This window comes from Anopheles arabiensis, chromosome 3 (assembly GCF_016920715.1).
Source record: "Anopheles arabiensis isolate DONGOLA chromosome 3, AaraD3, whole genome shotgun sequence".
Taxonomy (NCBI): Eukaryota; Metazoa; Arthropoda; class Insecta; order Diptera; family Culicidae; genus Anopheles; species Anopheles arabiensis.
In genome coordinates, this window is record NC_053518.1 from 78994782 (window position 1) to 79018586 (window position 23805).

At 46.8% G+C, this 23805-nt stretch overlaps 9 protein-coding genes across 10 annotated transcripts; 6 read left to right on the forward strand and 3 right to left on the reverse strand.

Annotated features, from left to right (window-relative positions):
- Window positions 1–48: 48 nt before the first annotated feature.
- LOC120899879 lies at window positions 49–4612 on the reverse strand. Of its 2 annotated transcripts, none has more exons than XM_040306174.1 (6): window positions 4117–4612; window positions 1840–1964; window positions 1592–1757; window positions 1248–1516; window positions 990–1167; window positions 49–904 (listed from the first exon to the last, which is right to left on the reverse strand). In XM_040306174.1, exons 1-6 carry the CDS (start codon window positions 4378–4380, stop codon window positions 758–760), a joined length of 1149 nt encoding a protein of 382 aa, XP_040162108.1. In that variant the 5' UTR covers window positions 4381–4612; the 3' UTR covers window positions 49–757. The 2 variants fall into 2 exon arrangements, with proteins under 2 accessions (XP_040162108.1, XP_040162109.1); XM_040306175.1 differs by lacking the exon at window positions 4117–4612 and adding an exon at window positions 2835–3095.
- A 1229-nt stretch (window positions 4613–5841) lies between these two features.
- On the reverse strand, window positions 5842–7930 carry LOC120899880. The gene is made up of 5 exons (XM_040306176.1): window positions 7371–7930; window positions 7160–7293; window positions 6662–7093; window positions 6404–6581; window positions 5842–6338 (listed from the first exon to the last, which is right to left on the reverse strand). The coding sequence occupies exons 1-5, from the start codon at window positions 7593–7595 to the stop codon at window positions 6204–6206; spliced, it is 1104 nt and encodes a 367-aa protein (XP_040162110.1). The 5' UTR covers window positions 7596–7930; the 3' UTR covers window positions 5842–6203.
- An 838-nt stretch (window positions 7931–8768) lies between these two features.
- Window positions 8769–10819, forward strand: LOC120902242 (odorant receptor 49b-like). Its single transcript, XM_040310815.1, has 6 exons — window positions 8769–9485; window positions 9541–9997; window positions 10049–10151; window positions 10225–10323; window positions 10403–10558; window positions 10625–10819. The coding sequence occupies exons 1-6, from the start codon at window positions 9182–9184 to the stop codon at window positions 10673–10675; spliced, it is 1170 nt and encodes a 389-aa protein (XP_040166749.1). The 5' UTR covers window positions 8769–9181; the 3' UTR covers window positions 10676–10819.
- A 161-nt stretch (window positions 10820–10980) lies between these two features.
- LOC120902436 (odorant receptor 94a-like) lies at window positions 10981–12360 on the forward strand. The gene is made up of 3 exons (XM_040311161.1): window positions 10981–11296; window positions 11355–11911; window positions 11978–12360. Exons 1-3 carry the CDS (start codon window positions 10981–10983, stop codon window positions 12296–12298), a joined length of 1194 nt encoding a protein of 397 aa, XP_040167095.1. The 3' UTR covers window positions 12299–12360.
- A 684-nt stretch (window positions 12361–13044) lies between these two features.
- Window positions 13045–14404, forward strand: LOC120902496. The gene is made up of 4 exons (XM_040311285.1): window positions 13045–13408; window positions 13477–13930; window positions 13999–14101; window positions 14171–14404. Exons 1-4 carry the CDS (start codon window positions 13045–13047, stop codon window positions 14291–14293), a joined length of 1044 nt encoding a protein of 347 aa, XP_040167219.1. The 3' UTR covers window positions 14294–14404.
- Window positions 14405–14719: 315 nt separating this feature from the next.
- On the forward strand, window positions 14720–17417 carry LOC120902497 (RNA polymerase II subunit A C-terminal domain phosphatase SSU72). Its single transcript, XM_040311287.1, has 5 exons — window positions 14720–14848; window positions 14900–15289; window positions 16360–16489; window positions 16571–16699; window positions 16946–17417. Exons 2-5 carry the CDS (start codon window positions 15057–15059, stop codon window positions 17045–17047), a joined length of 594 nt encoding a protein of 197 aa, XP_040167221.1. The 5' UTR covers window positions 14720–14848; window positions 14900–15056; the 3' UTR covers window positions 17048–17417.
- Window positions 17406–20343, reverse strand: LOC120902495 (large subunit GTPase 1 homolog). Its single transcript, XM_040311284.1, has 3 exons — window positions 20059–20343; window positions 18438–19973; window positions 17406–17760 (listed from the first exon to the last, which is right to left on the reverse strand). Exons 1-3 carry the CDS (start codon window positions 20149–20151, stop codon window positions 17521–17523), a joined length of 1869 nt encoding a protein of 622 aa, XP_040167218.1. The 5' UTR covers window positions 20152–20343; the 3' UTR covers window positions 17406–17520.
- A 252-nt stretch (window positions 20344–20595) lies between these two features.
- LOC120903334 (leucine-rich repeat-containing protein 47-like) lies at window positions 20596–22776 on the forward strand. The gene is made up of 2 exons (XM_040312706.1): window positions 20596–21389; window positions 21466–22776. The coding sequence occupies exons 1-2, from the start codon at window positions 20774–20776 to the stop codon at window positions 22521–22523; spliced, it is 1674 nt and encodes a 557-aa protein (XP_040168640.1). The 5' UTR covers window positions 20596–20773; the 3' UTR covers window positions 22524–22776.
- A 433-nt stretch (window positions 22777–23209) lies between these two features.
- Window positions 23210–23800, forward strand: LOC120902260 (DNA-directed RNA polymerases I, II, and III subunit RPABC4). The gene is made up of 3 exons (XM_040310849.1): window positions 23210–23408; window positions 23476–23568; window positions 23649–23800. Exons 1-3 carry the CDS (start codon window positions 23348–23350, stop codon window positions 23669–23671), a joined length of 177 nt encoding a protein of 58 aa, XP_040166783.1. The 5' UTR covers window positions 23210–23347; the 3' UTR covers window positions 23672–23800.
- Window positions 23801–23805: the final 5 nt, after the last annotated feature.

Here is a 23805-nt window from a genome sequence, read left to right on the forward strand (position 1 = left end):
TTCGCTTTTCGGATGCGATGAACGCGATAAAATTCACACGGGCTGCAGTTTTTGCTGTTTAATGTCTACACTTCACACCTTTATTTGGATTATTTCATTAATATATTGCGGGTTCAGGGGCTTAATACCGGTAAACAAGGATGTCCGGTTGAGTAATGTGGATATTCGAAAACGGAAAACCATTCCGTATTGTACTCGGGAATTGGTGGAAAGTGAATGTTTCTAATAATTTCCCATCATGGAAAGCTGTAATACTTAACCTATTAAAAAAACGAGTAGATTATTGATTATAAAAGAAAGATAAAAAACATGAAAAAATACAATTATTAGCATTTATCACGTGTCGTACGTGTGATGATACAACCGTAATAGCGCTCGACAGTATAAAAAATAGTATGTGTGTGTGTGTGTGGATGTGTTTGTAAAGGTCGATTGGGGGAGTGTGTTTGGGAGAGAAGTGGTGCACACCTACTTTGAATCTGTTTCCTTAAAATATCCCATATATAATGCTTGTTTTCCCACCTCGACAGAAAATGTGCCTAATAAATTTCATATAATTGTTTGCATCGTTTCAGCAACATCCCGTTTGGCCTTCTGCCGCTTCTTCTGTGTGTGTGTGTGTTTTTGGTCGGCCTTTTGGGGCCACACCGCACATCAACACACCGGGCGCGGCGGTACGAGACGAGCCGAACATCCCCCCCCTCCAACACACGTCGCGTCGTAAGTATCACAGGGCGTCGCGTGTGCGTGTGGGCATTTACAGTTTGGCCCGCAGTAGCGCATCCTGCTTCAGGCTCGGTAGATTCAGCTGCCGCAGATGGTGGAACAGCACATCGACGTACTCGTCCCGATGCTTCATGAAGTGGCCGACGTGCGGCGAACGATCCCAACACTTGACCGTCGTCTGTGGGTGTGGGGTGCGCAAATGAAGAGCAATTAATAATCGATTTACATACATATGTTACGCAAAGCTAAACGCAAAACCGTACCTTCACGCCGCTCTGCTCCCAGCTGTCCTTCACGCGCGTGTTGGCCTCCACCGTACCGACGGGGTCGGTTTTCGAAATCAGAAACAGGGCCGGACAGCGCAGCAGATTCGTGTGGAACATCTGGCTCGAGCGGATGTAGTGCGATGTGGCCGGCTCGTGGAAAGCCTTCATGTGGTACCTTTGAGCGTAATGTATGTTTTGTGCGTTTTAAAAAAGCCGTGTTACCATTACCAAACCCTCCCCCCAAAACAAACTTACAGCATGTACTTTTTCAACGCACTCTGCAGGGTTGGATTCTTGGGGAACAGTGCCTTCGGCACGCCGACCGATATCTCCGTAATGTCGGCCGCACTGTCCCACACCTGCCCGATCACGCGATCCAGTACCACCTGGTAGTTGGGCAGATCGCGCGCAATGTGCACCAAACACTCGCCCCACAGGTACCCGCCGACGGAAAAGCCGTGCAGCACCAGTCCGTGCTTGAAGTCGTTGTTTTTGAGAAACTTGACAATCTCGGCCGCTACCAACTGAGAAATTGTGGGTTGGGTTAAGCGTGAAATTAGTGCTTTGTATTCAAAGGGAACGGGTTGTCCGATGCTTACCTGCGTTCCCTTGACGGGCCACAGCAGCTGCCAGGGCGTGATGTGCGTGCAGAACACGTCGAACCCTTGGTCGATGTACAGCTGGGCGTACTTGGCCAGATGCTTCTGGCGCGCATTCAGCCAGGAGATGATCAGTACCGCCGGCCGGTCACACTGTTGCTTCAGCCTGCAAGTGAAAAGCGAGAGTGGGGTGATTACTGTCTCCTGTCTCCATTCTGCTCGAGATGGAGCATCGAGCATCACAATACCTTAGGGTTTGCTGATCCTTTTCCACATTTCTCGGCTTGTCGGTGAACAGTTGAATGCTGCGGCTTATTTCCTGCGTCGCCACCGTGCGAGCGTTTACCATCGTGTGCACTTTCGGGGCACAGAGCTGGAAAAAGGTACAAAAAGAAAAGAAATGAACTATTTTTAAAAATAACAATCCGTAACATTATTCTCTGTGGTGAAGCAATAATTGGACACAACTTTTAAATCCCTTATCGAACGTCCCTCACAGAAGGGCTCTTATCAAATAATGATGCGTTCCTTAAAATAGATATATGTTGCGTGGTACCTTTAATCCACAAATAAAGGTCAATATGATTAAGCAGCTAAGCCGCGCCTGGCCAGGTGTGTGTTTGAGTGCCGAGGGTGGTTAATCCCTTACGTGGGGGAGTGGGTGTGTGGTGCTCGCGGATGAGGCGACATACAGAGAGCGAAAGATAAAAAAAAGCGATTTTGGCCGGTACAGGATCGTACGATGTTGGCCTGGTGGGACCATATTTCTTTTACGTAACATCGGTTCTAGTTTTATGCACCGAAACCGAACCGTAGCTTAAACTAATGCTCTAAAACTTTACACGTAGATAGGAAGAGGAAATTAAAAGGAAGCAAAAACAAAAAAGAGCAGCCCCATACGGTTGTGCAAGTCATTCGCTTGCGTAGACAATGGAGGCGCGGTTTTGTTCTTGTTGCCAGGGAAGGTTTACATTTTCGTTCGCTCGAGCTTAGCCATTGGCGGCTTATCAGAGTGCAAGGGCTTTTTTGCACTGCAAACCGCATAGCGAAAAAGGGTCCCGATCGGTGTGGTACACACAAGTTGCTGGAGTTGCAATTTTGACAGGTTCTTGGGATAGGTCCGGTGGGGGGATATGCACAGGTAAGGAAGCGTCTCTCCTCTATGGCAACACACAAATGTTTGCTTTGATTATAAACACAATTTTATGAACAGCAAACATAATCAACCACCTCCCCTTCTCACCGCTTTGCGTGTTTTCCCGTACGGCTAGGTGTGTGTTTTGCAATCTCTGGCTAGTTCAAGGTCGTCTACTAACTTGTGCAGCTAGGGCCTATGTTCACTTTCCCTTCTCTTTTTTTCAATGCTTGTTTATGCTCGATGTAGCTAATGCACGCACGGTAAAACGACGGTGTTGCTGTAGCGCTGGGTCGATGGACCAAATTAGAAGACTGCACCGGTTCTTGGAGGTTTTTTCCCCCCACCAGAGCAACTGACCGCGATGCTAGAAGGCTTATCAAAGCAGCTGCCACTTGAAGCTGCTGTCTTTTGCACTAAGGGGGTGTGCTGTGGTGGGTCCGGAGAAGGATGGGAAGTTGTCATAACAAGTTTGCTGTGAGCGTTTGACATTTTCATTCGCAAACGGGTCCTTTGCTTTTGGATTTGGAGCGCTTTACTGCCCATTAGATGAGTCGTTTGAGATATTGCAACATTTTTATCCCCTACTTTGCTATTAAAATGCGATTTTCAATTAAAGCTGCGTTTGTCTTACTTTTTTTTCGTTAACTCATTCGCATAATCTTGCGGTGCCCTTTTGCTATAACCCGATTCGATGACCTGCACCCAGCACAAGATTACACGAAAAGACACGCTACACGGGCGGGCGAGTTTTCTACTAGCTAAATATTTGCTTTCTACCCTATTCCGTCGTTAGAATGCGCTGCCACACATACATCTATTTGAATTTCTAACCATTCTACAATGTGATTTCGACCTTGAATCGGGCCCCATAGCGCCAAGGAAGTTCTATTCCGGGGTGATGCTTTGTGACGCATCGGGAAACAATACAAAAGCATAGTTTCTCCCCCTCGTTTCCAACAAGCTAGATTGCAAGCGGGCAGGCCCACATGCATTTAATTCCCTCTCTCTCCCCTGCATTTCTTTGTTGATCGCCTACAGGCCGTAACTGCACGCACCAACGGTGGTGGTGGTGGAGCGCGTACAGCAAAGCAGAAGTGGAACGCAGCAGCAGCACACTTTCTCGCGCTGTCTCCCTTAATTTCCTCCCAAACATCCCGCCCCGTGCAGTGTGGTATCGGCGAAGCAGCATACAAATAATCGTCGGGCGGTAGAGCGACCGCCGACTGCAGCATCGGCAACAATCGCCTAGCGGGAAGCCATTCCAAAGTCCAAAGGTTGCTTCGATTCGCAAATCCTCTTCGCCCGTCATACACACACACACACACACACAGAAGGCCCCGGCCACACTCAAGGGGAAACCTGATTTGCGTAAGCGCGCAACACTTACGTTACGTTCTGCCACGATCCGATCGAACCGTCGGTCGCTGCCCTGGGCCGACGGGTGGTGGTGCAGTGCGCTGAAGAACCGTACGCTCGTTCCGGACGCGGACCAGCTGGCAGCGGCACTGGTGCTGGGTGCTCCTGCTCCAACTCGTGCAATGTGTCCGATGAATGGCGGCTGCTGCTGCTGCAACGCACCACCGATGCAGGCCACAGGTTTCGGCACGTTCGCACCGACGCTGGCCACATACCGTAGGGATCGGATTGCCATCTCGCGCACAGAAGTTTAAGGGTGGGTGAAATCGCGATTCACTGAGCTAAGGTTGGACACACACGCGCGGAGGACACCCGGTACACGGTACGGTAAGACTGGGGCAGCAGCACCAAACCAGCAGCTCGGCCACCAACGGAACGATGTTGCCTTGCACGTTATTTAACACAGAATTTACAGGCTGCCCCGTACCGTGCTCATCACACAGTCCCCCGAACGCAAAACACAGCACAGTGCACAGTGGGAACGGGTGTGCAGGACGGCGATGTTGACAGCTCGTGCAGGAAAAGTCATTTTGAATTGTTTTTGTTGCATAATTTTTAATATTGGGGCATGAACATTAAATCTTAAAGCCTTAAATTTACTGATGATTTACATTTTCAAGTATTTCTTTCGATGAGCCAGGAAAGTTTCAAGATTATTTTATCATTTGTTTTTAAATTCATGGCGCATCCCACTGTTTTCCATAGTATGCTTAAGCTCGGTTGACACACGCAGTGCATCGGCCTGCACAAAAAGCTGCAAGATTGTTTTCACTATCTCAACATGGTGGCACCCTTTCTCGATTTTTTTTTGTGGCACAGTAACGAACACCCATACAGGCAACCGAGTCAGGATTGCAAATGTAGAATAATTTAAATAATTGATTGAAGTAAAGTACAGTCTTTCCCCAAGTTACGCGAATAGTGCGTTCCAGGGACATTTCGCGTAAGTCAAATATCACGTTTTCCATCCAAAATATAGTTGTTAAATAGCTAATTTTATTCATCTTAGTACTTTTATGCAAATTATTAGTTATTTCATACAATTTATATAGAAAATTCTGTTATTTGTGTGCATTTAGCGATTTCAAACATAATTTATTTATTTTGCGCTTGACAATTGTTGCAGCAAATTGTACCTGTCCGTACCAAAATTGAAAATTCGCGTAATTCGAGTGTCGCGTAACTATGGGAAAGACTGTATTTATAGAGGGAACGGACCGATATTTTAAAATTTAAAATCTTTTCTAATTGTTCTCTGCACAGCCGCGATGACAGTAAAAGGACAAACTACGACTTGACTTACATTATCAACCCAAGGTCATGTTTATTGCAATACAAAATAATAAGTGTGCATATTGAGGATGAATCCTCTTGCTTGGCACATTGCCTAAAATCGCCCCCACACCGAATAGCTCCACGTCGCAACCGCATCGAGCCGCGTTGCGCGCTATATTTGGATTAGCGCACACATTTGCAATTCCAAAGTCCACGCTGCCCCGATACACGATTGAATCAATCGTCGGCACCGTGCAGACAGCATACAAGAAGGGGGATGATGGAGGTCATCTGCGCGTCTGTCCATCATTAAATCATTACCATATCTATGTAGATTAGATGGCATGCCCGCGTGCTTGCACATTTTTAATCAATTTAAACCCATTTCGGCGTGATTCATAAGATCACACAGTGGTGCACGTGCGCTTCATTGACGTGGGAAGTTTATTATTTGCTTGCTTTTTCACAGCTAGATGCGATACTTTGTTGTGAAAGATATCAGCTGAAGGGCAGGATAGCAAAAAAGCTACTATTGCTACATCTTTACAGCTTAAATATTTATCTAATTCCTGATGTGTTTCTTTATCGGTGGACCACACAGAGGTCACACTGGTAGTAGCTGTAGAAAGGCTAATCGCCAGAAAAAGTCACTGGATAACTGACCGGGTACTTATCACCTTATCACCTTATCGCTTTTAATCGAACCAGCTCCCGTTCGAGCGAACCAACACAGGCAGGTCGTTGGATTACACAACGAATCATAACTGGCTTGTCGCCGGGTCATTAGAGCTTAGCCTTACGATTGTACATCGGCAGGTCAAGGGCACGAAGGTGAGCGAGCAGCAGCTCGATGTACTCGTCCCGATGCTTGTGGAAGTGGCCAACGTGAGGTGACTTATCCCAGCACTTGAGCGATGTCTGCGATACAAGAGGCAAAGTCGATAAGCGTAAGTCGTCTTGCGGAAAGGGTGTACACAGCTTACCTTTACTCCAACGGATTCCCAAATGCTCCGCAGCCGATTGTTAGCCTTTTCCGTGCCGACGGGATCCGTTTTCGAGACGAGCAGCAGGGCCGGACACTGGGCCGGCTCGTAATGGAAGAGATGTGTACATTTCACGTAATACTGGGTTGCTTCCTCGTGGAACAGCTTCATATGGTAGCTGCAAAAATGGGGAGGGGGCGAACGGGATGAGTTCAAAGTGCAAAAGCGCACGATTTGCGATAAGCCAACGACACCTACTTGATATAGTTGCGCAGGACGCCCTGGAGGGTGGGATTGTGTGGTAGCACCGCATGCGGCACACCGACCGGTATTTCCGTTATGTCCGCCAGACTGTCCCACACCTGGCCGCGGATTTTTGCCAGCACACTCTTGCCGGCCGGGTCCGCATGCAGCTTCACCAAACATTCGCCCCAGAGGTAGCCACCGACAGAGAAGCCGTGTATGACGATCCCCTCGGGGAATGCGTTGTTGGTGAGAAATTTGACAACGTCGGCCGCCACCTTCTGTGACCCGTTGACGGGCCACACCAGCTGCCAGGGCGTTATGTGGACGCACAGCACTTCGAACCCCTGGTCCAGGTAGAAGTCGGCGTACTTTGCCAGATGCTTTTCGGACGCCTGTAGCCAGGCGAAGATAAACACCAACGGCTTGTCGAGCGTTTCCGTCAGCCTGCGAAAAGGCAGAAGAAGAAGTGTGGGAGGACAATTCTACAGATCAGTACCATTAAAGCCATACCTTAAAGAATGAATGTCCTTTTCATAGCTTTGCTTTCGATTGCTGAAGAATGTCATGTTTTTCGTGAAGCGCACCGGCTCGACGGGTCCTCCTCGCTGCGCCATCGTTTCGTGCGACGGTAACATATTTGAATACTGCAAACGAAAGGTCATAGAAATGGACAATTAATTCCTGCCACGAATGAAATCAAAACCCTTGCACAATAGACCACCTTCTTGCTACTGTATCCACTACTGATCGTCTGCTGTTCCTTCAATCGCCGGCTCAGCCCGCTACTACTGTAAGGAGCGGTAAATTGCACTCCAGCGAACAATGAAGCACTTGCACCTAATTGCCGGATCTGCAGTCCGGTGGTTTTCAAACTCCGGGATTCAAACACTCCGCACTGATTTATCCAACGGTGGAGCAGTGTTCGGGATGAAGCGGGAAACAACATTTGGTACGTACGGGTCCTCTGGGTGAACGCTACTGATGAGCCGTCCAGTTGCTGATCATCGTATGATGGTGGTTGATTTGCTGTGCCGTACGAAACAAACCACACGGAAAGATTTCCATCACACTGATAAGCGTGATTGTGCTGCAGGTGGTCGTTACGCTTCCCTGTGTGTGCGGGGATAATTGTTGCAGAAAGGGTTTTATTTGGTGGAATTCCACTTTAACCCATTTAATGAACGTTTTGAGTTGGTGGTTTGCTTTTTGAAAATCAAACCGGCTGTAGATGTTTGAGCTGATAAAATGATTATTATGATTGTGTTGTTTTTTTTTTTTACATTTGCTCTTTGAGATTTGACGTTAGAAAAGCCATTAGATCACAAGGTGATTCGTACGATCAGCTGAGCGCGTACAGGGCGATTCGGAAAGGAAGACGCATTTCAAATTAAAATATTGAAACTACGAAATTACATTTTCGTCCAATAACATAATCACTCATTTTAGCGAGGAAGTGAGAGCAGAAGAGCTGTTAAAGTGAGTTAAATCACTCATTCTTATTTTAAAAAAATATTAGTGATTCATTCTATTACGATGAAGGTTTTTCCATGGGTTCTAATCATAATTTTGGGACTTTTCTAATTTTCTCGCCCCTTTTTGGACAGGTTTGGAATCCAATAGGAATGTACAATATGCCTTTTCGAGCCATCGGGAATCATTAAGTTGATTAGTCACGAATCTTATTTCTATCATACAAGTCTATTTTAAGGTTGGTAGATACAGGATTTGGAAGATTCAATCCCTAGATGAGATTCGAATCGTCTCCCATTAGACGTAATCGAAATCGGACTGAATCACATCTGGGGATTGGGATTGGGATTCAAAATAAGATTTGAACGTGATTCGTGTTAGTAGTGAATTAATGATCTCAATAATCAGTAAATAATTTAAGCTGAAATCAGTCTGAGGATAAACATTCATTATCACTTCTTCTTCTTCTTCTATTTGGTGTAACGTCCTACGCAGCCGGTTAGTCAATCCTTGGCTACGGGGGAATGGTCCATTCTAGACTTGAACCCATGACGGGCATTTTATTGAGTCGTTCGAGTTGACGACTGTACCACGGGACCACCCGTTTATCACTATCACTATTAATTAATTATAATATGCTTTTGTAGCGATCAGCCTACCGGGTTTTGTTTCTCTGGATATCTTAAGTTCCCATTTGATTATCAAGATAGAACAACAACTTGTACCTTAAATAATCATTACGTACCCTTAATCAACCTGTGCATCAAGGAGTTTTCGCGAAAGCAAAAATCCGATTGTCTGATGTTGTCTTGATTCCATCCGATTCGTTACTGGTTCTGCAAAATCGTCCAATAATACGGCAATGTCCTTATCGATGCTTGAATCAACATCACATTGTTTGCATTTCGTTTTTTGCGTGCAAATATGTTATTTGCAAAGAAGGCAAGGTAATGTGCTTAAGAGTAAATACAATTCGCTGTCCATTTTTTGTCCACCAGTGTGCCAGAACCCGTGCCTTTTAGTCCTTCGAATACATCCGACCAGTCAGCAAGCAAGTGCATCATGGTGCTACCGAAGCTGTCCGAACCGTACGCCGTGATGCCGCTTCTACTACGCCTGCAGCGTTTCGTTGGGCTGTGGGGTGAACGACGCTATCGCTACAAGTTCCGGTTGGCATTTTTAAGCTTCTGTCTGCTAGTAGTTATTCCGAAGGTTGCCTTCGGCTATCCAGATTTAGAGACAATGGTTCGCGGAACAGCTGAGCTGATTTTCGAATGGAACGTACTGTTTGGGATGTTGCTGTTTTCTCTCAAGCTAGACGACTATGATGATCTGGTGTACCGGTACAAGGACATATCAAAGATTGGTGCGTGATAATGATTGATAAAAGGAACCTTTGAGCAACTCCTATCCCTTTCAAGCTTTCCGTAAGGACGTTCCCTCGCAGATGGGCGACTATCTGGTACGCATCAATCATCGTATCGATCGGTTTTCCAAGATCTACTGCTGCAGCCATCTGTGTTTGGCCATCTTCTACTGGGTGGCTCCTTCGTCCAGCACCTACCTAGCGTACCTGGGAGCACGGAACAGATCCGTCCCGGTTGAACATGTGCTACACCTGGAGGAGGAGCTGTACTGGTTTCACACCCGCGTCTCGCTGGTAGATTACTCCATATTCACCGCCATCATGCTGCCTACAATCTTTATGCTAGCGTACTTCGGTGGACTAAAGCTGCTGACCATCTTCAGCAACGTGAAGTACTGTTCGGCAATGCTCAGGCTTGTGGCGATGAGAATCCAGTTCATGGACCGGCTGGACGAGCGCGAAGCGGAAAAGGAACTGATCGAAATCATCGTCATGCATCAGAAGGCGCTAAAGTAAGGTCTGCATGTATGGTGTGGATAGAATACATTTCTAGCTGCTTTCAGATGTGTGGAGCTGTTGGAAATCATATTTCGGTGGGTTTTTCTGGGACAATTCATACAGTGCGTAATGATCTGGTGCAGCTTGGTTCTGTACGTCGCCGTTACGGTAACTAAAAGAACTGTAGTGATCTGTCTGCCACACCATTCATTCCTGTGTCGTGTTTTATCACTCTTCCCAGGGTCTCAGCACAAAAGCAGCAAACGTGGGTGTACTGTTTATACTGCTAACAGTGGAAACCTACGGATTCTGCTACTTTGGCAGTGATCTTACATCGGAGGTAAGGTGTTATTCACTGAGTTTCAGTTACTTTTCCGTTCCCCTCTAACCGTAACACTTGTACCATTTGTTTGAGACAGAGCTTGAGCGTAGCACGTGCTGCGTACGGTAGCCTCTGGTATCGCCGTTCGGTTTCGATTCAACGGAAGCTTCGAATGGTACTGCAGCGTGCCCAGAAACCGGTCGGCATCTCGGCTGGGAAGTTTTGCTTCGTCGACATTGAGCAGTTTGGCAATGTATGGGGAGACCTTCCGCTGTGGCAAGAAAGATTTTTTTTTATTAATGCATCTTTCAATTTACAGATGGCAAAAACATCCTACTCGTTCTACATCGTACTGAAGGATCAATTTTAAAGGGGAACTCCCCCGTCGGACCAGACGACGGAAAGCTAACGATGTGCAATTGAATAGTCATTAGTAGCGTTTTTGCTTGCCAACGAACTCACCCTTTGACTTTTTAAGTTCACTACGGTGAGGACAAAAATCAATAAATTAAATCAAGACCGTTGATGAGCAAAAGAAAAAAAACGTCTTACTGATTTTCATTTCGTTCCCTCGACTAATCATAATTATATGCCACATTTTATTATAAATTTTTGTATCATTTTTAAACAACACAAAAATGCATCCTTTCGAATATTAGTCAGGTTGTACCAACAATGAAGTTTGAACTGTTTCAAAAATATTCCTCCCCGGACACTGTCTTATCCTTCGTGCTAAGGCTTTTGCATATCGTGGGCATGAATGGGACAGGATTTCGGTCGCGAATTCGAGTTGGTGGCATTTTTCTGTTCTATTTAATCTTTCTTGTGATACCGCCACTAACGGGCGGGTACACCAATGGTCACCAGCGTGTACGCGCCAGTGTGGAATTCCTGTTTAATTGCAACATTTACGGCGGCAGTATGTTCTTTGCCTACGATGTATCCACTTTCCAAGCGTTCATCCAGGAACTGAAGAGCCTTTCGGTTTTGGGTAATATTTAATTAATTAAAATTGCGTTTATTGCATCATCATTTGTTTCTCTTTGCAGTATGCTCACATTCGTACAGACTAAAGTATAAGCTGACCCGGTTCAACCGTCGAGCAGATATTATCGCCAAAGTGCAAACGACCTGCATGGGTGCTGTAACGCTTTTCTACTGGATTGCACCGATACCTTCCATCTGTGCGCACTACTACAGGTTGACCAATTCCACCGAACCCGTGCGGTTTGTGCAACATTTGGAGGTGAAGTTCTATTGGCTCGAGAATCGCACCTCGGTCGAGGACTACATAACCTTCGTGCTGATCATGCTAGCCGTCGTGGTTATGTGTGGTTACGTATGCAATTTGAAGGTGATGACCATCTGCTGCAGCATTGGACACTGTACACTGTACACCAGGCTGACTATAGAGATGGTAGAGCAGTTGGAAAGCATGGCATCAGCGGAACGAACTGCCAGCGCCATACGCAACGTGGGGCAGATGCACAGTGGTTTACTGAAATGCATTAGGCTTTTGAACACGTCAATCCGATCGATGCTGATGCTGCAGTGGTTGACCTGCGTGTTAAACTGGAGCATTTCTCTCATCTATCTAACGAACGTGGTTAGTTTTGTCTTGTTTGGAAACCCAAAAACAAAAAGATGGTTATAATTGAACTTTCTATTACAGGGCATCTCGCTACAATCGGTTACCGTAGTGGTAATGTTTTTTCTTGCCACTGCGGAAACTTTCCTGTATTGTTTACTCGGGACGCGGCTTGCGACACAACAGCAGCTGCTGGAGCACGCACTCTATGCTACACGGTGGTACAACTACCCAATAGCCTTTCGCAGCAGCATTAGGATGATGTTGAGACAGTCGCAAAGGCATGCACACATAACGGTGGGGAAGTTTTTTCGCGTTAATTTGGAAGAATTTAGCAGGATTGTCAACTTATCCTACTCTGCTTACGTCGTACTTAAGGATGTAATAAAGATGGATGTACAGTGAATGTTTTTTTTTGGGCTTGGCAACGAATGAAGTTTTCCGAATCTATATTAGATCTAGAATTTAATCTAGATGTCATAATCTGATCTTGGCCATGACCGGTTCCTGGTTTTGGAACCAATTCTCAAAACAATTTTGAACTTAGGGCGAGGCATGAAATGTCCCAAGAACCTATCCAAATTCTGGAACTACATATTACCGAATCTATCCCATTATTGCCTCGGAACTGGTTCGGTGCTAAATATTTGTCCAGATGTTGGTCCTGGACCTATCCAGACAAAGATCTTCAATTATTCCTACCACTGGAACTGATTAATTGATGTAGGAAGTCATGGAGGTGTTCAGGGAGAATTTAAACACTAATGTTCCAACTCATTATTTCAAGGGCAATTCTATTTTTTATATGCCCCTACGGATTGATATGTATGTATTACTCCATTTCCTGGACTTTGTCTTATTCTTGCTGCTGATTGGACGTGAAATGTTGAGAAAAAGATTCTTATTTATGAGTGATACAGAGCCTTTAAATACTCCTACGTTGTTTGCTATTTAAGTATGGCCAGGCTAATCACAATCGCTACTAATGAACAGAATCTCTTCTCATTAAACCCTTTCGATTGATAGTATCTATGTCATTTTCGAGATAATTGAACTGCAAACGATACCTACCTTAAACGGAGCTGAACACATCAAGAAGCAATTAGGTGTGTCGTACGTTAGCAAGTAGTTCGCGAGGAGGAATAAAATAGATGCCTTCTGAGCGGCTTCGTCTCATTACTTCCTTCGGAACTCCTCAAGACAAACGCACGATGGTACTGCCAAAATTAAAGGATGAAACAGCAGTGATGCCGTTTCTGCTGCGAATTCAAACCATTGCCGGACTGTGGGGTGACCGTTCCCAGCGGTACCGCTTTTATCTCATCTTTTCCTACTTCTGCGCGATGGTGGTCCTACCCAAAGTGCTTTTCGGTTACCCAGATCTCGAGATTGCGGTACGCGGCACGGCCGAGCTGATGTTCGAATCGAACGCATTCTTCGGCATGCTAATGTTTTCCTTTCAACGCGACAACTACGAGCGGTTGGTGCATCAGCTGCAGGATCTGGCAGCTCTAGGTGAGTATGCAGCCAATCGATTGTTCCAAACCTTCGCAACATCCTTCGTAACACTGCTATACTTTCAGTCCTCCAAGACCTACCCACAGAGCTGGGAGAGTACCTGATCTCAGTGAACCGACGGGTCGATCGGTTCTCCAAAATTTACTGCTGCTGTCACTTTTCCATGGCAACGTTCTTTTGGTTCATGCCCGTCTGGACGACCTATTCCGCCTACTTTGCTGTGCGCAACAGCACGGAACCGGTCGAGCACGTGCTGCACCTCGAGGAAGAGCTGTACTTCCTGCACATCCGGACTTCGATGGCGCACTATACGTTTTATGTGGCCATTATGTGGCCCACGATCTATACGCTCGGGTTTACCGGTGGCACAAAGCTGCTGACCATTTTCAGCAATGTTAAGTACTGTTCGGCCATGCTGAAGCTCGTTGCACTCCGAATCCACTGTTTAGCGGAAGTAAGACAAGACCGAGCGGAGAAGGAGCTGAACGAGATAATTTCCATGCATCAGCGGGTACTCGAGTAAGTAAATTCAAATTGAAAGTTTTGCAGGGAATAACTTGAGTGTGTCTGACCCGTGCACATCCTAGCTGCGTGTTCCTGTTGGAGACGACATTCCGCTGGGTGTTTTTCGTGCAGTTCATTCAGTGTACAATGATCTGGTGCAGTCTCATCCTCTACATAGCGGTGACGGTAATAGCATTCTCTTCTTTTCGTTTAACTTAATTAAATCCATTTTAGTGAAGGTGAATTTTCGCCCAGGGTTTCAGCTCGACGGTGGCGAATGTTTGTGTCCAGATCATTTTGGTGACGGTGGAAACTTACGGCTACTGCTACTTCGGAACAGATCTAACCACGGAGGTGCTTTGGATGCCCTATGGATGAAGCTTCAAAAAGTAATTCCAAATTCTGTTTTCGATTTTTCCCCTTTTCCACTAGAGCTATAGCGTTGCCCTCGCCATTTACGATAGCGAGTGGTACAAGTTTTCCATTTCGATGCGCCGCAAACTTCGCCTGCTACTGCAACGATCCCAAAAACCGCTCGGCGTAACGGCGGGCAAGTTTCGCTTCGTCAATGTGGCCCAGTTTGGCAAGGTAACATTAATTACAGCTTGAAAATTCTGAAGAATGCATCTTACTTGCCTTACTTGTCGTTTCAGATGCTCAAGATGTCCTATTCATTTTACGTAGTGCTGAAGGAGCAATTTTAGGAGCTGCTGTTTCCCACCCTGAAAATGGCCTTTTCGCACTGTCTTCTGTTTGTTGGACGCACGCAGCACCGAGAGCGCCCCTGCACGCAGTGACGTCTTTTGGCTACTTTGACGTTTGCACCTTTGACAGCTGAAGGACAGGGTACAATTTTTGCTACTGTTATTACCCGCAGCGCATTGGATACGAAAACATTGGCCACAAGTCCTACGATTTTAGCGTTTATTTACTGTTCGTAACAGCTAATTTCCATAATAAACACACACAATAACGTACCGACAGTATTCTTTTCATTGTAGGGTAGAGAAGCCGCCGGTCAGCAGCAAAAACGCGCCGCAAAACGAAAGGCGGCACCACCAGGGGGAAAAAACGGGAGCAAAACGAGAACAGAACGCAGTAAACAACAAAACCGGCCGGAACAACAACGGTGCCCAAAACGATGAGCCAAGCGTACGTTAGCCCACTCTCCATAGCCGTGATCTGTTCGTCCAACATGAACAGATCGATGGAGGCGCACGGGTTTCTCGCGAAAAAGCGATTCAAGGTACGGTCGTTCGGTACGGGCGACAAGGTGAAGCTTCCCGGCACGGCAGCGGACCGGCCGAACGTGTACGAGTTCGGCACCACGTACGACGACATCTACAACGATTTGGCCGCGAAAGACAAGCAATAGTATCCTTTTTTCTCTCTCATTTTTGTTGCTTCACGTAATAATGATGCTTGGATCGGCGATCGGCAACGAATGGGATTGAGGAAAGAGGAAACCCTCTTTTTACAACGGTGGATAAATTAATTACAATTTCATGGATTTATGGGGAGGGGGGGGGGATGTCGCACGGTGTCTCACTTCTACACAGACGTATATCAGAAATTATGTTAAACCCTGTTTTTCTTCATTTAGTCTACGAAAGCACACACGCATAGTTGAAATCACAAATTATCGAACGATTCAACTCATTTTAAAAGAAATACTGTCAAGTTCTTAATTTTTAACTAACACTCGGGTGACGTAGACAATGTGACTACGAAAAAGCTTTTGGTTTTGGGAATTTTCATCCAACTAAGATAAACTTTTAGCCATTGAAGCCATTTGGAGCTCTACCAATTGTAGTAGAATTTGATTCTTTTGATCGCAAAGTTTGCCGTCCCCTGGTATAGCCACATTTAAATGTACGATTTAATTACACAACCAGCCGCAAGTTCGAATCTTATGTATAGCGAACCGTTTGAAGTGACAAGACTATTGCTCTTTTAATTAAACCCGCAAGAGACAAAGCAGTCTTAAGCCATCTATAGAGATTGTGCTAAATAATATAGTTTTTAACTATCCGGAACAACCGTCCTCGGTTTTGTGCCACTGATGATCCCTTTTGGAGCTGTTTAAAAATGCAAATGCATATATGCAACCTCCATACATTTCTTCACAATAACCTAGCCAAGAACGTTGATAACCATTCTATGTAGCTAATGTCGCTTTCTTCCATTTGGATAGGAAGTTTCTTTAAATTCTTTTATATTACCGTCTACCGTTGTTGTATTTAATTTTAAAATCGGTTTCATCCAAGGGGCGATCTTTAGTCTTGAATTTAAATTTATCGATATGTTGCCATGCTGATGGTGCACTACTGCACCAATACTGCTATTGTTACTATCCTTTTATTACACCAAAAACCACCAACAACACATTTCCAAAACGCCAAAACAAGTTGTTTTCCTTAACAACCACTAATGCGCCTACACAGCTACACACAGAACGGCCTGCTACACATGCTCGATCGCAATAGGCGAATAAAATCCTGCCCGGAAAAGTTTCAGCTCTGCACGGAGCGGTTCGATGTGCTGGTCACGTGCGAGGAGCGAGTTTACGATCAGGTTGGGAAAAGCAATAGCTGCTGATAGAATGTAGAACACACATTGGCACAGTAATACGAATGCGCTCCATCTATTTTGCAGGTGATAGAATTTATGGAATCGAAAACTCCCAGCTACAACCTGCCGGTGCACGTGATCAACATTGACATACAGGACAACCACGAGGAGGCGACGGTTGGCGCGTTTCTCATCTGTGATCTGATAACGATGGTAAGTGAACGAAGGAGATTTTTATTTGCTTAATTTGTATTATAGGTAATTTTTTGTTTTTTGATTAATGCTCCTGTTTGTAAGGGTGAAAGCAAATAAAAAAAAAACAGAAATATTTCCAAAGGAATCGTTTGTTTGTATTTATTTGATCCTAAATTATTCATTTTTAAATTTTATATCATTCCCTTCCCTTCGCTTATCTTCAATCCCGTTCATTCGATTTCTCTTTTTCCTCTCTTCTTGTAGATGGCTCAAAGCGAAGACCTGGACAACGATATCGACGAGCTGCTGCACGATTTCGAGAACAAATGCCAGCGCAGTGTACTGCACTGTGTACAGTTTTACTAGAGCTTCTACTGCATCCAGAATCCCTTTTCCCTCTTTTTGAATGGCCTGTCCCAGCCCCAGCTCCCCCGGCAAGCTGAATGGAAATAGCGAAACACACACACACACAGCACGACAGGACAAAAAAATGGCAAAATGATGCATGCTAGTGACAATTATTTTATTTTGATCAATTTTTGGACCAACTTCAGTTTTGTTTCGCGCTGGAAAACAAACACGTTAAAGGAATTGTGTGTGTGTGTGCGTGTTTTTGTTTAAACTAATTTGCATTATCATTTGCAAAAATTGTAAAATTGCTACACCAATGCACACACGCAGAGACGACATTAAAGTTGAACAACAGCAAACAGCACACAGGGTATTTGGAAGTGTAGAGCGATTATTTTTTATTTTTGTTAAATCTATACACATAGGACAACATACTGTGTAATTTAACCCCTTCCCCAATTCCACGCCCCAACGATCGATCGAATCGATTAGTGTTGATCGAGGTGCGCGTACTTGCGCCTTAGCTTTTCACGCTTTTCGCGCTTCTGGTGCTTCCACGGTTTGCCGGCCACGATCACACCGTCAGTCGTCGACAGTGTCGCTGCACTGCCCGATGGTCCGATCGGTCGAACGTTCGGAAAGTCACTGCGCCCCTTCACTAAACCGTGCGATGCTCGCTCCTTGAAGAACTGTTCGTCAACGTCTGTACTGGATTTTTTCAGGTTCATCTAAAAAAAACAAAGCAACAATATTAACGTTTCGCCTTCATCAGCACGTGGCCGTGGTCGGAACTAGTGATGGGAAAAATTAAGTTTTTGTCGGAATCGATTCTGGCTAGCTTCGAAGTTTTTTGGTATCTACTACCTGGAATCAGTTTCCGGAATCGGCTCCGGAATTGGTTGCGGAATTAGTTCCGGAATTGGCTCCGGAATAGGAATTAGCTCCGGAATTGGAATCAGCTCCGGAGCTAGTTCCGAAATCGGCTTCGGAATTCGTTTCGAAATTGACTCTGGAATCGGCTCCGAAATCAAAATCAGCTTCGAAGCGGAGTCGGTTTCGGCACCTCCATAAGCATAGGCGTTTCGATCCAATGATGAGCCATCCATTCTCATGGAGATTCCTGGACTGAATTCGCTTTTGAAACTTATTTCAATTCAAGAACTGATTCTCATTCCGGCGCCAATTCCATTTCTGGAGTTAATTTCTGATTCCATTACCGGGGCAAAATGCGATTCCAAGGACGATTGCGATTCCGGAGTCGATTCTGATTTCGGAGCCGATTCCGATCGCGGAATCGATTCCGAAACTGACTCCAGAATCGCAATCGAATCCGGAAATGATTTAAAACACGAAATCGGAATTGGGTAGCTCCGATTCCGAGCTACCTCCACTAGTCGGAACGCACCTTCATCGCGCGCTGCTGTCTCGGTGGCAGCAGTTTAATGTCTGCCTCCTCCTTCTTCCGTGCCGGAAAGCGGTGAAACTCGTCCTGCACAACCCCGGGCGGTGCGTAGCAGTACAGCAGCTTCCCATTGACGTAGTCCTTCAGCACGTACCGCGAGCCGCGCGACTGGTCCGGCTGCCCATTGGCCGTCATAAAGCCCCGGTTGTACGCGAACGCCAGCAGCAGCTCCTCCGAGTACGGGGGCCGGTTCGGATCCTCACCCTCGAGCGGTTTCGAAATCATTATGCCGTACGTGTCCTCGAGGATGTGACGTGGAATGAGCGTACAGAGCAGATTGACCGGCGGCACATGGTCCCGCATCTGGTCGATCGGCAAGATGCCGTTCAGTATCATGTCCGCCTTGGTGATGCAGAAGCTTGGCATCACCAGCCCGGGACAGTCGCAGAACATCAGCTCGCTGTCGACGAACAGCGTTTGGAAGTGTTTCGTTTTGCCGGGCGTCGCCGAAACGGACACTTTTTTCTCGAGAAAGACCGCATTGATCGTACTGCTCTTGCCGACGTTCGGGTACCCGACCAGCCCGACTGTCACGACGTCTTTGGTGACACGTTCCGCCCGGTGCAGGCTTTTGAAGAGCGCAATCAGCTCGGCATTCGTGAGCAGCTTGGGGCTGTTCCGAATCGCGCCCGGCTCTGCGTCCTCCTCGCGCGCAAGGTCTTCGATTTTTTCCTCTATCTTTTCCAGCGTCTTTTCCGCCCTGTCAACGGACAGTTTTAAATTTCCTAACCGCTCCTTAACCTCCTCCTGCTCCTTCTCCTCCTCTTCGTCATCGGCTTGATCTCCGTTTTGGGCAGCTTGCTGCGCTGCTTCCTCCGCTTCCTGCTCCTTCTTGGCCTCTTCCGCCGCTAGCACGGCCGAGTAAAATGCCACCCGAACGCCCTGCCCGTCGAAATACTTTGCCCAGTGAACGCGCTGCTCGGCCGTCAGAAAGTCCGACTTGTTCAGCAGTATCATGTTCATCTTGTTCGGGTCAACCTCCTGCACGTACCGCTCCAGATCCTCCGTCCGGAAGAGCAGCGGATTGCGGGCGTCCACTATCTGCACGACGATGTCGCTTCGCTCGACCACACGCCACAGCTGGCGCCAGAAGTCGAGATTCTTCTCGTACGGTGTCATCAGCATGCCGTCCTGCTCCTGGAGCGCCACCAGCCCGCGGCGCCACTCGAGAAAGGAAGCGTTTTCCGCGAGCAGCAGCTCCTCGGCCGTCGTGTCCTTCGTCCACTTGGGGCGGCGCGGTATCTTTAGCAGATCCTTCATGTCGACCTGCTTCTTGATGATCTCCACCCGCTCGTTCGTGGTCAGCAGGCCCACCTTCGACTTGGGGTTGACGTACGTGATGTTAAGCTTCTCCGCCTGGAACTCGGTGCCGGCTAGTTCTGCGGTGCGAAGAAACTCCTGGAAGGAGGATTCCTCCGTTACGGATTGCAGGTTCAGCCGGCCCCAATCGTACCCGTCCTGCACTTCGGTGGTGTGGAGCTGGAATGGAGATTCACGTTTGGTGAAGAAAGAGTATATGTGTGTGTGTGTGTGTGTGTGGTTGGGTAGAATAGAGGCAACTTACCATGCTTCCATCGGCAACCGTTTTTCGATTCCCTTGGCCGAACCGGTCCTTGATCAGAGATCGGCCCAGCTGATTAGCCTTCTTTTTACCCATGATTTAACGGATCTACTATATTAACTATCACAAAAAATACACTGCAACACCTTCATACAGTGTTTCTGCATGCGTTTTAGCCTTTTACTTAACTTAAAAGCACGTTTTTCGTCTAATTTTTCCAACAACACCTTCTTTCGCCGACCAATGGTGACGAAATTGCTGACCATAAACAAATAGCACATGGGCTGCTACGAAAACAGTCGTTTGACAGTTGGTACAGTGCTGCCAGATGAACAGTAATTTATTTGATTTTTATGAAGACCAAAACAAAAAGGCCAAAAATAATCAGAACATAAGCTCAATTAATTAACAATACGTCAAAATAAAACAATTTGCATTGCATTACTCCACATCATGTATCAAGAAGGGGATTAAAATTTTTGCTATTTCCAGTATTGTTTCAAAAATCTCCACTCCTTGTTTGGCAGCACTTCCTTCAATCATTTGCATTCTTGCATCAGCCGCCGGGCGCAAACAAAAGCAAACATACACAAACACGTTTTTTCATGTGCAGCGCAAATAGCAATTAAAAGCGACGCGGAATAGAACGCGTTACTCCTCAGTTTTAGTCTGAAAAGTGTACCAAACCCCTTAAACTTCCTACCCAAAAACCACAACCATGTGGCCCGAGGTGGAAGCCGTCAAGAGTGAAAATCGGCGCGAGCTCAAGCTGACCGGTGCCAGCGTATCGGAACGGATTGTGAAAAACGGCGGCAGTCTGGACGATGCGGTGTACCAGCTGTCCGCCCTGAACCTGCTGGACGTGAATGATACGCCACTGGATCGGATTTCACCACGCATCGAAAGTCTGACTCATCTGCAGTCGCTGCTGCTGTATCGGAACAAAATTGCACAACTGCCGGCAACGATCGGCCAGCTGGGCGAGCTGAAGGTGCTCGATCTGTCCGGCAACAGGTTGACGGAGGTGCCGGGCGAGTTTGGCAAGCTGCGCTCCCTGACCACGCTAAACCTTTCCTTCAATCAGCTCAAGAAGTTGGATCTTAGTGCGCTGGACCGGCTGAGCGTTTGCAACCTGTCCGGCAACGAGCTCGCGGAAGTGCCACAGTTCCACATCGGCGAGGTGCACCATCTAACGGAGGTTAACCTGGAGAAGAACAGTATCGTGGCGCTGCCGGAAGAGCTTACGCGGCAGCAGATACTGCGCGTGCTGAACGTGGGCGACAACAAAATCGAACAGGTGCCCAAGTACATTGCCAAGTGCGCGAAACTGAAGGGTAAGCGGCAAAGCATGCTTTGATTCGATTGTGAGCTTAACTATCCTATTTTGTACTTTCTTTTCAACAACAACAGAATTTAACCTGAAGGGCAACCCGCTCAAGGATAAACGTTTGCTGAAGCTGGTGGACCAGTGCCGCAGCAAGCAGGTGCTCGATTACGTCGAGAAGAACGGATACCAACCTCCGAAGCAAACGCCCAAAGAGAATCCATCCACCGCTAGCAACGGGCAGCAGGTTTTACCCCCAAATGGAGCGCCAGAGAAAGAGCAGGAAGAAGCTCAGCTTAAAATAATCGTCCGCAAAGCAACGGCTAGCGCACCGAAGGTAACGTTCACGCAGGAAGCACGTAGCGCCCGTCCGCACATCCTGCTCTGCATCGTGCGCTCCTTCCCGATCGCGAACCTGAAAAAGTTTCTTCAGCTGCAAAACACGCTGCACGACACCGAGTGTAACCGGCGCCAGCTGGCCACCATTGCGACGCACGATCTGGCCAAAGTGAAGGGGGCGTTGCGGTACCACGCTGCACCGCCGGCTGAGATTGAAATCACCGCGCTTGGCAGCGCCGCCCAGGGTAAGGTGACGGCCGAACAGTATTACGCCGACCTGTGCCACCAGGCCGAGCTGCTGCGCAAGGAAAAGAAGCGCAACACGTACTCGGGCGTGCACAAGTACATTACGCTGCTGACGGCGAGGGAACTGTTTGCGTATCTGAGCGACGAGGAGAAGGTGATCAGCCTGCCGCCGCTAACGAACTGTGATGAGACGAAGGTATCCGCTACCACCACCGATCTGCTGCTCGAGGTGACGAGCAGCGTTGGCCATGGGCCGTGCGTGCGCGTCATGAACGTGCTGCTGGAGCGCATGCTGCTGATGGATGTGGAGGTCGTTTCCGGTGGGGTAGCAGCTGCGACCGAGCAGCCCCCAGCAGCCAGTGAGAGGAAGAAAAAATCGAAAGCCATCGCCAAAGAAGCGGCCGAACGGGTGGCAGCGGTTCGGTATGATCGAGCCGCGACGCTCACGGTGGAACAGGTGCAGCTGTACGACCACGAGGGTAAGCCGCACTCCGTGTTCCCCGGCAAGGGCGATCTGTGCGGGGATGAAGCGAAACGAATTGTTGTGGAAATGGCCTAAGGCAGAGTTTTGTCAAGGGGATTTTTTTAACTTTTAACTCATACTTACCGATTTGCGATTGGGAATAAGATTCTACCGGATTAGCTTACAAAGTGAAATTACTTTCAGTACATAAAGAGCGACACGCAAATCACGACACGTTTTGAATTTATACACGGATTTATGCAACTAATAAATGTTCTTTGGTTGAACTCATGAAAATGTTGGTTGAACTTCAAGGAACGTCTCCGGCTTTTGCCGTGGCCGCAGTGAATTGCGATGCAAATCTTGTTTTTGCTATGTATTTTTTCTTTTTTTTTTATTGAACTGTTACATCTTAATTAGGCCATACGGCCCGTTGAAGATTAATAAATAATAATAATAATGAAGACCATGGGCTGTTTACAATTGTTTATGTTTATCGTATAATAAATTCAAGAAAAAATCGAATCCTTTCTCTTGTACACGAGTTAGTTTCAATCGCGTTTCGACACTTTAACCTTAAACCATTGAAAAATATTAAAAAAAAAGAAACAGTACACAGTTTCACTTATTTCCAACGCAAAGCAAAATAAAATTCTATAAAATGAGTTAAATTCACAACCGATCTTTTAAATGGAGTTCCATATCAAATTGAATTTCGACCGTTGTCGACATAGTCGACATAAACCATTTCACGCAGCCCTGCTTTGACAGTTGCGTTGACAGCAGCGGTTTGTTTTGGGCTTAGCTTGGCCAGGCGGGGAGCAAAGCATTTGCACGCGCGATTCACGGCGGAATAGTGTTTTTCACGTGCGTTCGGTGAATATTCCTCTGCAATTTCCATCCCCAAATAGCGCACCACAATGTCGGAACCCAGCTCCAAGGATACGGTGCTGAAAACGGCAATGATTTACGTGTGCGGAGGTAAGTGTGGCTTGATGCCGGCTGATTCACTGTGCCTACTAAATTGGGGGAATTTCTTGTTGCGTAGAATGCCACCATGAGAATGAGATGCGCCCGAGGGATCCGATCCGTTGCCGCGAGTGTGGTTACCGTATTATGTACAAGAAGCGCACGAAGCGACGTAAGTAGATGCATTTTAAAATTAGAAGAAGGAAGCCCCGAAATACACTAACGATCGGCTTGTTTCCCCTTTCCCTGTAGTTATCGTCTTTGATGCCAGATAGACGGAAGGAGAGACTGTTGCAACGCTGTTTTGACCACGTATCTTGTAAGAACCTTTCCATAGATTGTTCGGAAGCAGTAAAAACGCCGGAACAGAAACAATAAATCGGTATTGATATATATCTCTCTCACACAT

Excerpts from the sequence above, each read along its gene's own strand:
- LOC120899879 (XM_040306174.1), bottom strand. The coding sequence starts at position 4,380 with ATGGCAATCCGATCCCTACGGTATGTGGCCAGCGTCGGTGCGAACGTG. Across the intron at positions 1,758-1,839 it reads AAGGATCAGCAAACCCTAAG|GCTGAAGCAACAGTGTGACC; the intron begins GTATTGTGATGC and ends TTTCACTTGCAG. Across the intron at positions 1,517-1,591 it reads GGCCCGTCAAGGGAACGCAG|TTGGTAGCGGCCGAGATTGT; the intron begins GTAAGCATCGGA and ends ACAATTTCTCAG.
- LOC120899880 (XM_040306176.1), bottom strand. The coding sequence starts at position 7,595 with ATGTTGTTTCCCGCTTCATCCCGAACACTGCTCCACCGTTGGATAAAT. Across the intron at positions 7,094-7,159 it reads AAGGACATTCATTCTTTAAG|GCTGACGGAAACGCTCGACA; the intron begins GTATGGCTTTAA and ends GCCTTTTCGCAG. Across the intron at positions 6,582-6,661 it reads GTCCTGCGCAACTATATCAA|CTACCATATGAAGCTGTTCC; the intron begins GTAGGTGTCGTT and ends CCATTTTTGCAG.
- LOC120902242 (XM_040310815.1), top strand. The coding sequence starts at position 9,182 with ATGGTGCTACCGAAGCTGTCCGAACCGTACGCCGTGATGCCGCTTCTA. Across the intron at positions 9,486-9,540 it reads CAAGGACATATCAAAGATTG|CTTTCCGTAAGGACGTTCCC; the intron begins GTGCGTGATAAT and ends ATCCCTTTCAAG. Across the intron at positions 10,559-10,624 it reads ACATTGAGCAGTTTGGCAAT|ATGGCAAAAACATCCTACTC; the intron begins GTATGGGGAGAC and ends TTCAATTTACAG.
- LOC120902436 (XM_040311161.1), top strand. The coding sequence starts at position 10,981 with ATGAAGTTTGAACTGTTTCAAAAATATTCCTCCCCGGACACTGTCTTA. Across the intron at positions 11,297-11,354 it reads GAAGAGCCTTTCGGTTTTGG|TATGCTCACATTCGTACAGA; the intron begins GTAATATTTAAT and ends TTCTCTTTGCAG. Across the intron at positions 11,912-11,977 it reads TCATCTATCTAACGAACGTG|GGCATCTCGCTACAATCGGT; the intron begins GTTAGTTTTGTC and ends TTTCTATTACAG.
- LOC120902496 (XM_040311285.1), top strand. The coding sequence starts at position 13,045 with ATGCCTTCTGAGCGGCTTCGTCTCATTACTTCCTTCGGAACTCCTCAA. Across the intron at positions 13,931-13,998 it reads ATGCATCAGCGGGTACTCGA|CTGCGTGTTCCTGTTGGAGA; the intron begins GTAAGTAAATTC and ends TGCACATCCTAG. Across the intron at positions 14,102-14,170 it reads TCCTCTACATAGCGGTGACG|GGTTTCAGCTCGACGGTGGC; the intron begins GTAATAGCATTC and ends ATTTTCGCCCAG.
- LOC120902497 (XM_040311287.1), top strand. The coding sequence starts at position 15,057 with ATGAGCCAAGCGTACGTTAGCCCACTCTCCATAGCCGTGATCTGTTCG. Across the intron at positions 15,290-16,359 it reads GCCGCGAAAGACAAGCAATA|CTACACACAGAACGGCCTGC; the intron begins GTATCCTTTTTT and ends GCGCCTACACAG. Across the intron at positions 16,490-16,570 it reads AGGAGCGAGTTTACGATCAG|GTGATAGAATTTATGGAATC; the intron begins GTTGGGAAAAGC and ends TCTATTTTGCAG.
- LOC120902495 (XM_040311284.1), bottom strand. The coding sequence starts at position 20,151 with ATGGGTAAAAAGAAGGCTAATCAGCTGGGCCGATCTCTGATCAAGGAC. Across the intron at positions 19,974-20,058 it reads CGGTTGCCGATGGAAGCATG|CTCCACACCACCGAAGTGCA; the intron begins GTAAGTTGCCTC and ends TCTCCATTCCAG. Across the intron at positions 17,761-18,437 it reads GACAGCAGCGCGCGATGAAG|ATGAACCTGAAAAAATCCAG; the intron begins GTGCGTTCCGAC and ends TGTTTTTTTTAG.
- LOC120903334 (XM_040312706.1), top strand. The coding sequence starts at position 20,774 with ATGTGGCCCGAGGTGGAAGCCGTCAAGAGTGAAAATCGGCGCGAGCTC. Across the intron at positions 21,390-21,465 it reads CAAGTGCGCGAAACTGAAGG|AATTTAACCTGAAGGGCAAC; the intron begins GTAAGCGGCAAA and ends CAACAACAACAG.
- LOC120902260 (XM_040310849.1), top strand. The coding sequence starts at position 23,348 with ATGTCGGAACCCAGCTCCAAGGATACGGTGCTGAAAACGGCAATGATT. Across the intron at positions 23,409-23,475 it reads AATGATTTACGTGTGCGGAG|AATGCCACCATGAGAATGAG; the intron begins GTAAGTGTGGCT and ends CTTGTTGCGTAG. Across the intron at positions 23,569-23,648 it reads CAAGAAGCGCACGAAGCGAC|TTATCGTCTTTGATGCCAGA; the intron begins GTAAGTAGATGC and ends CTTTCCCTGTAG.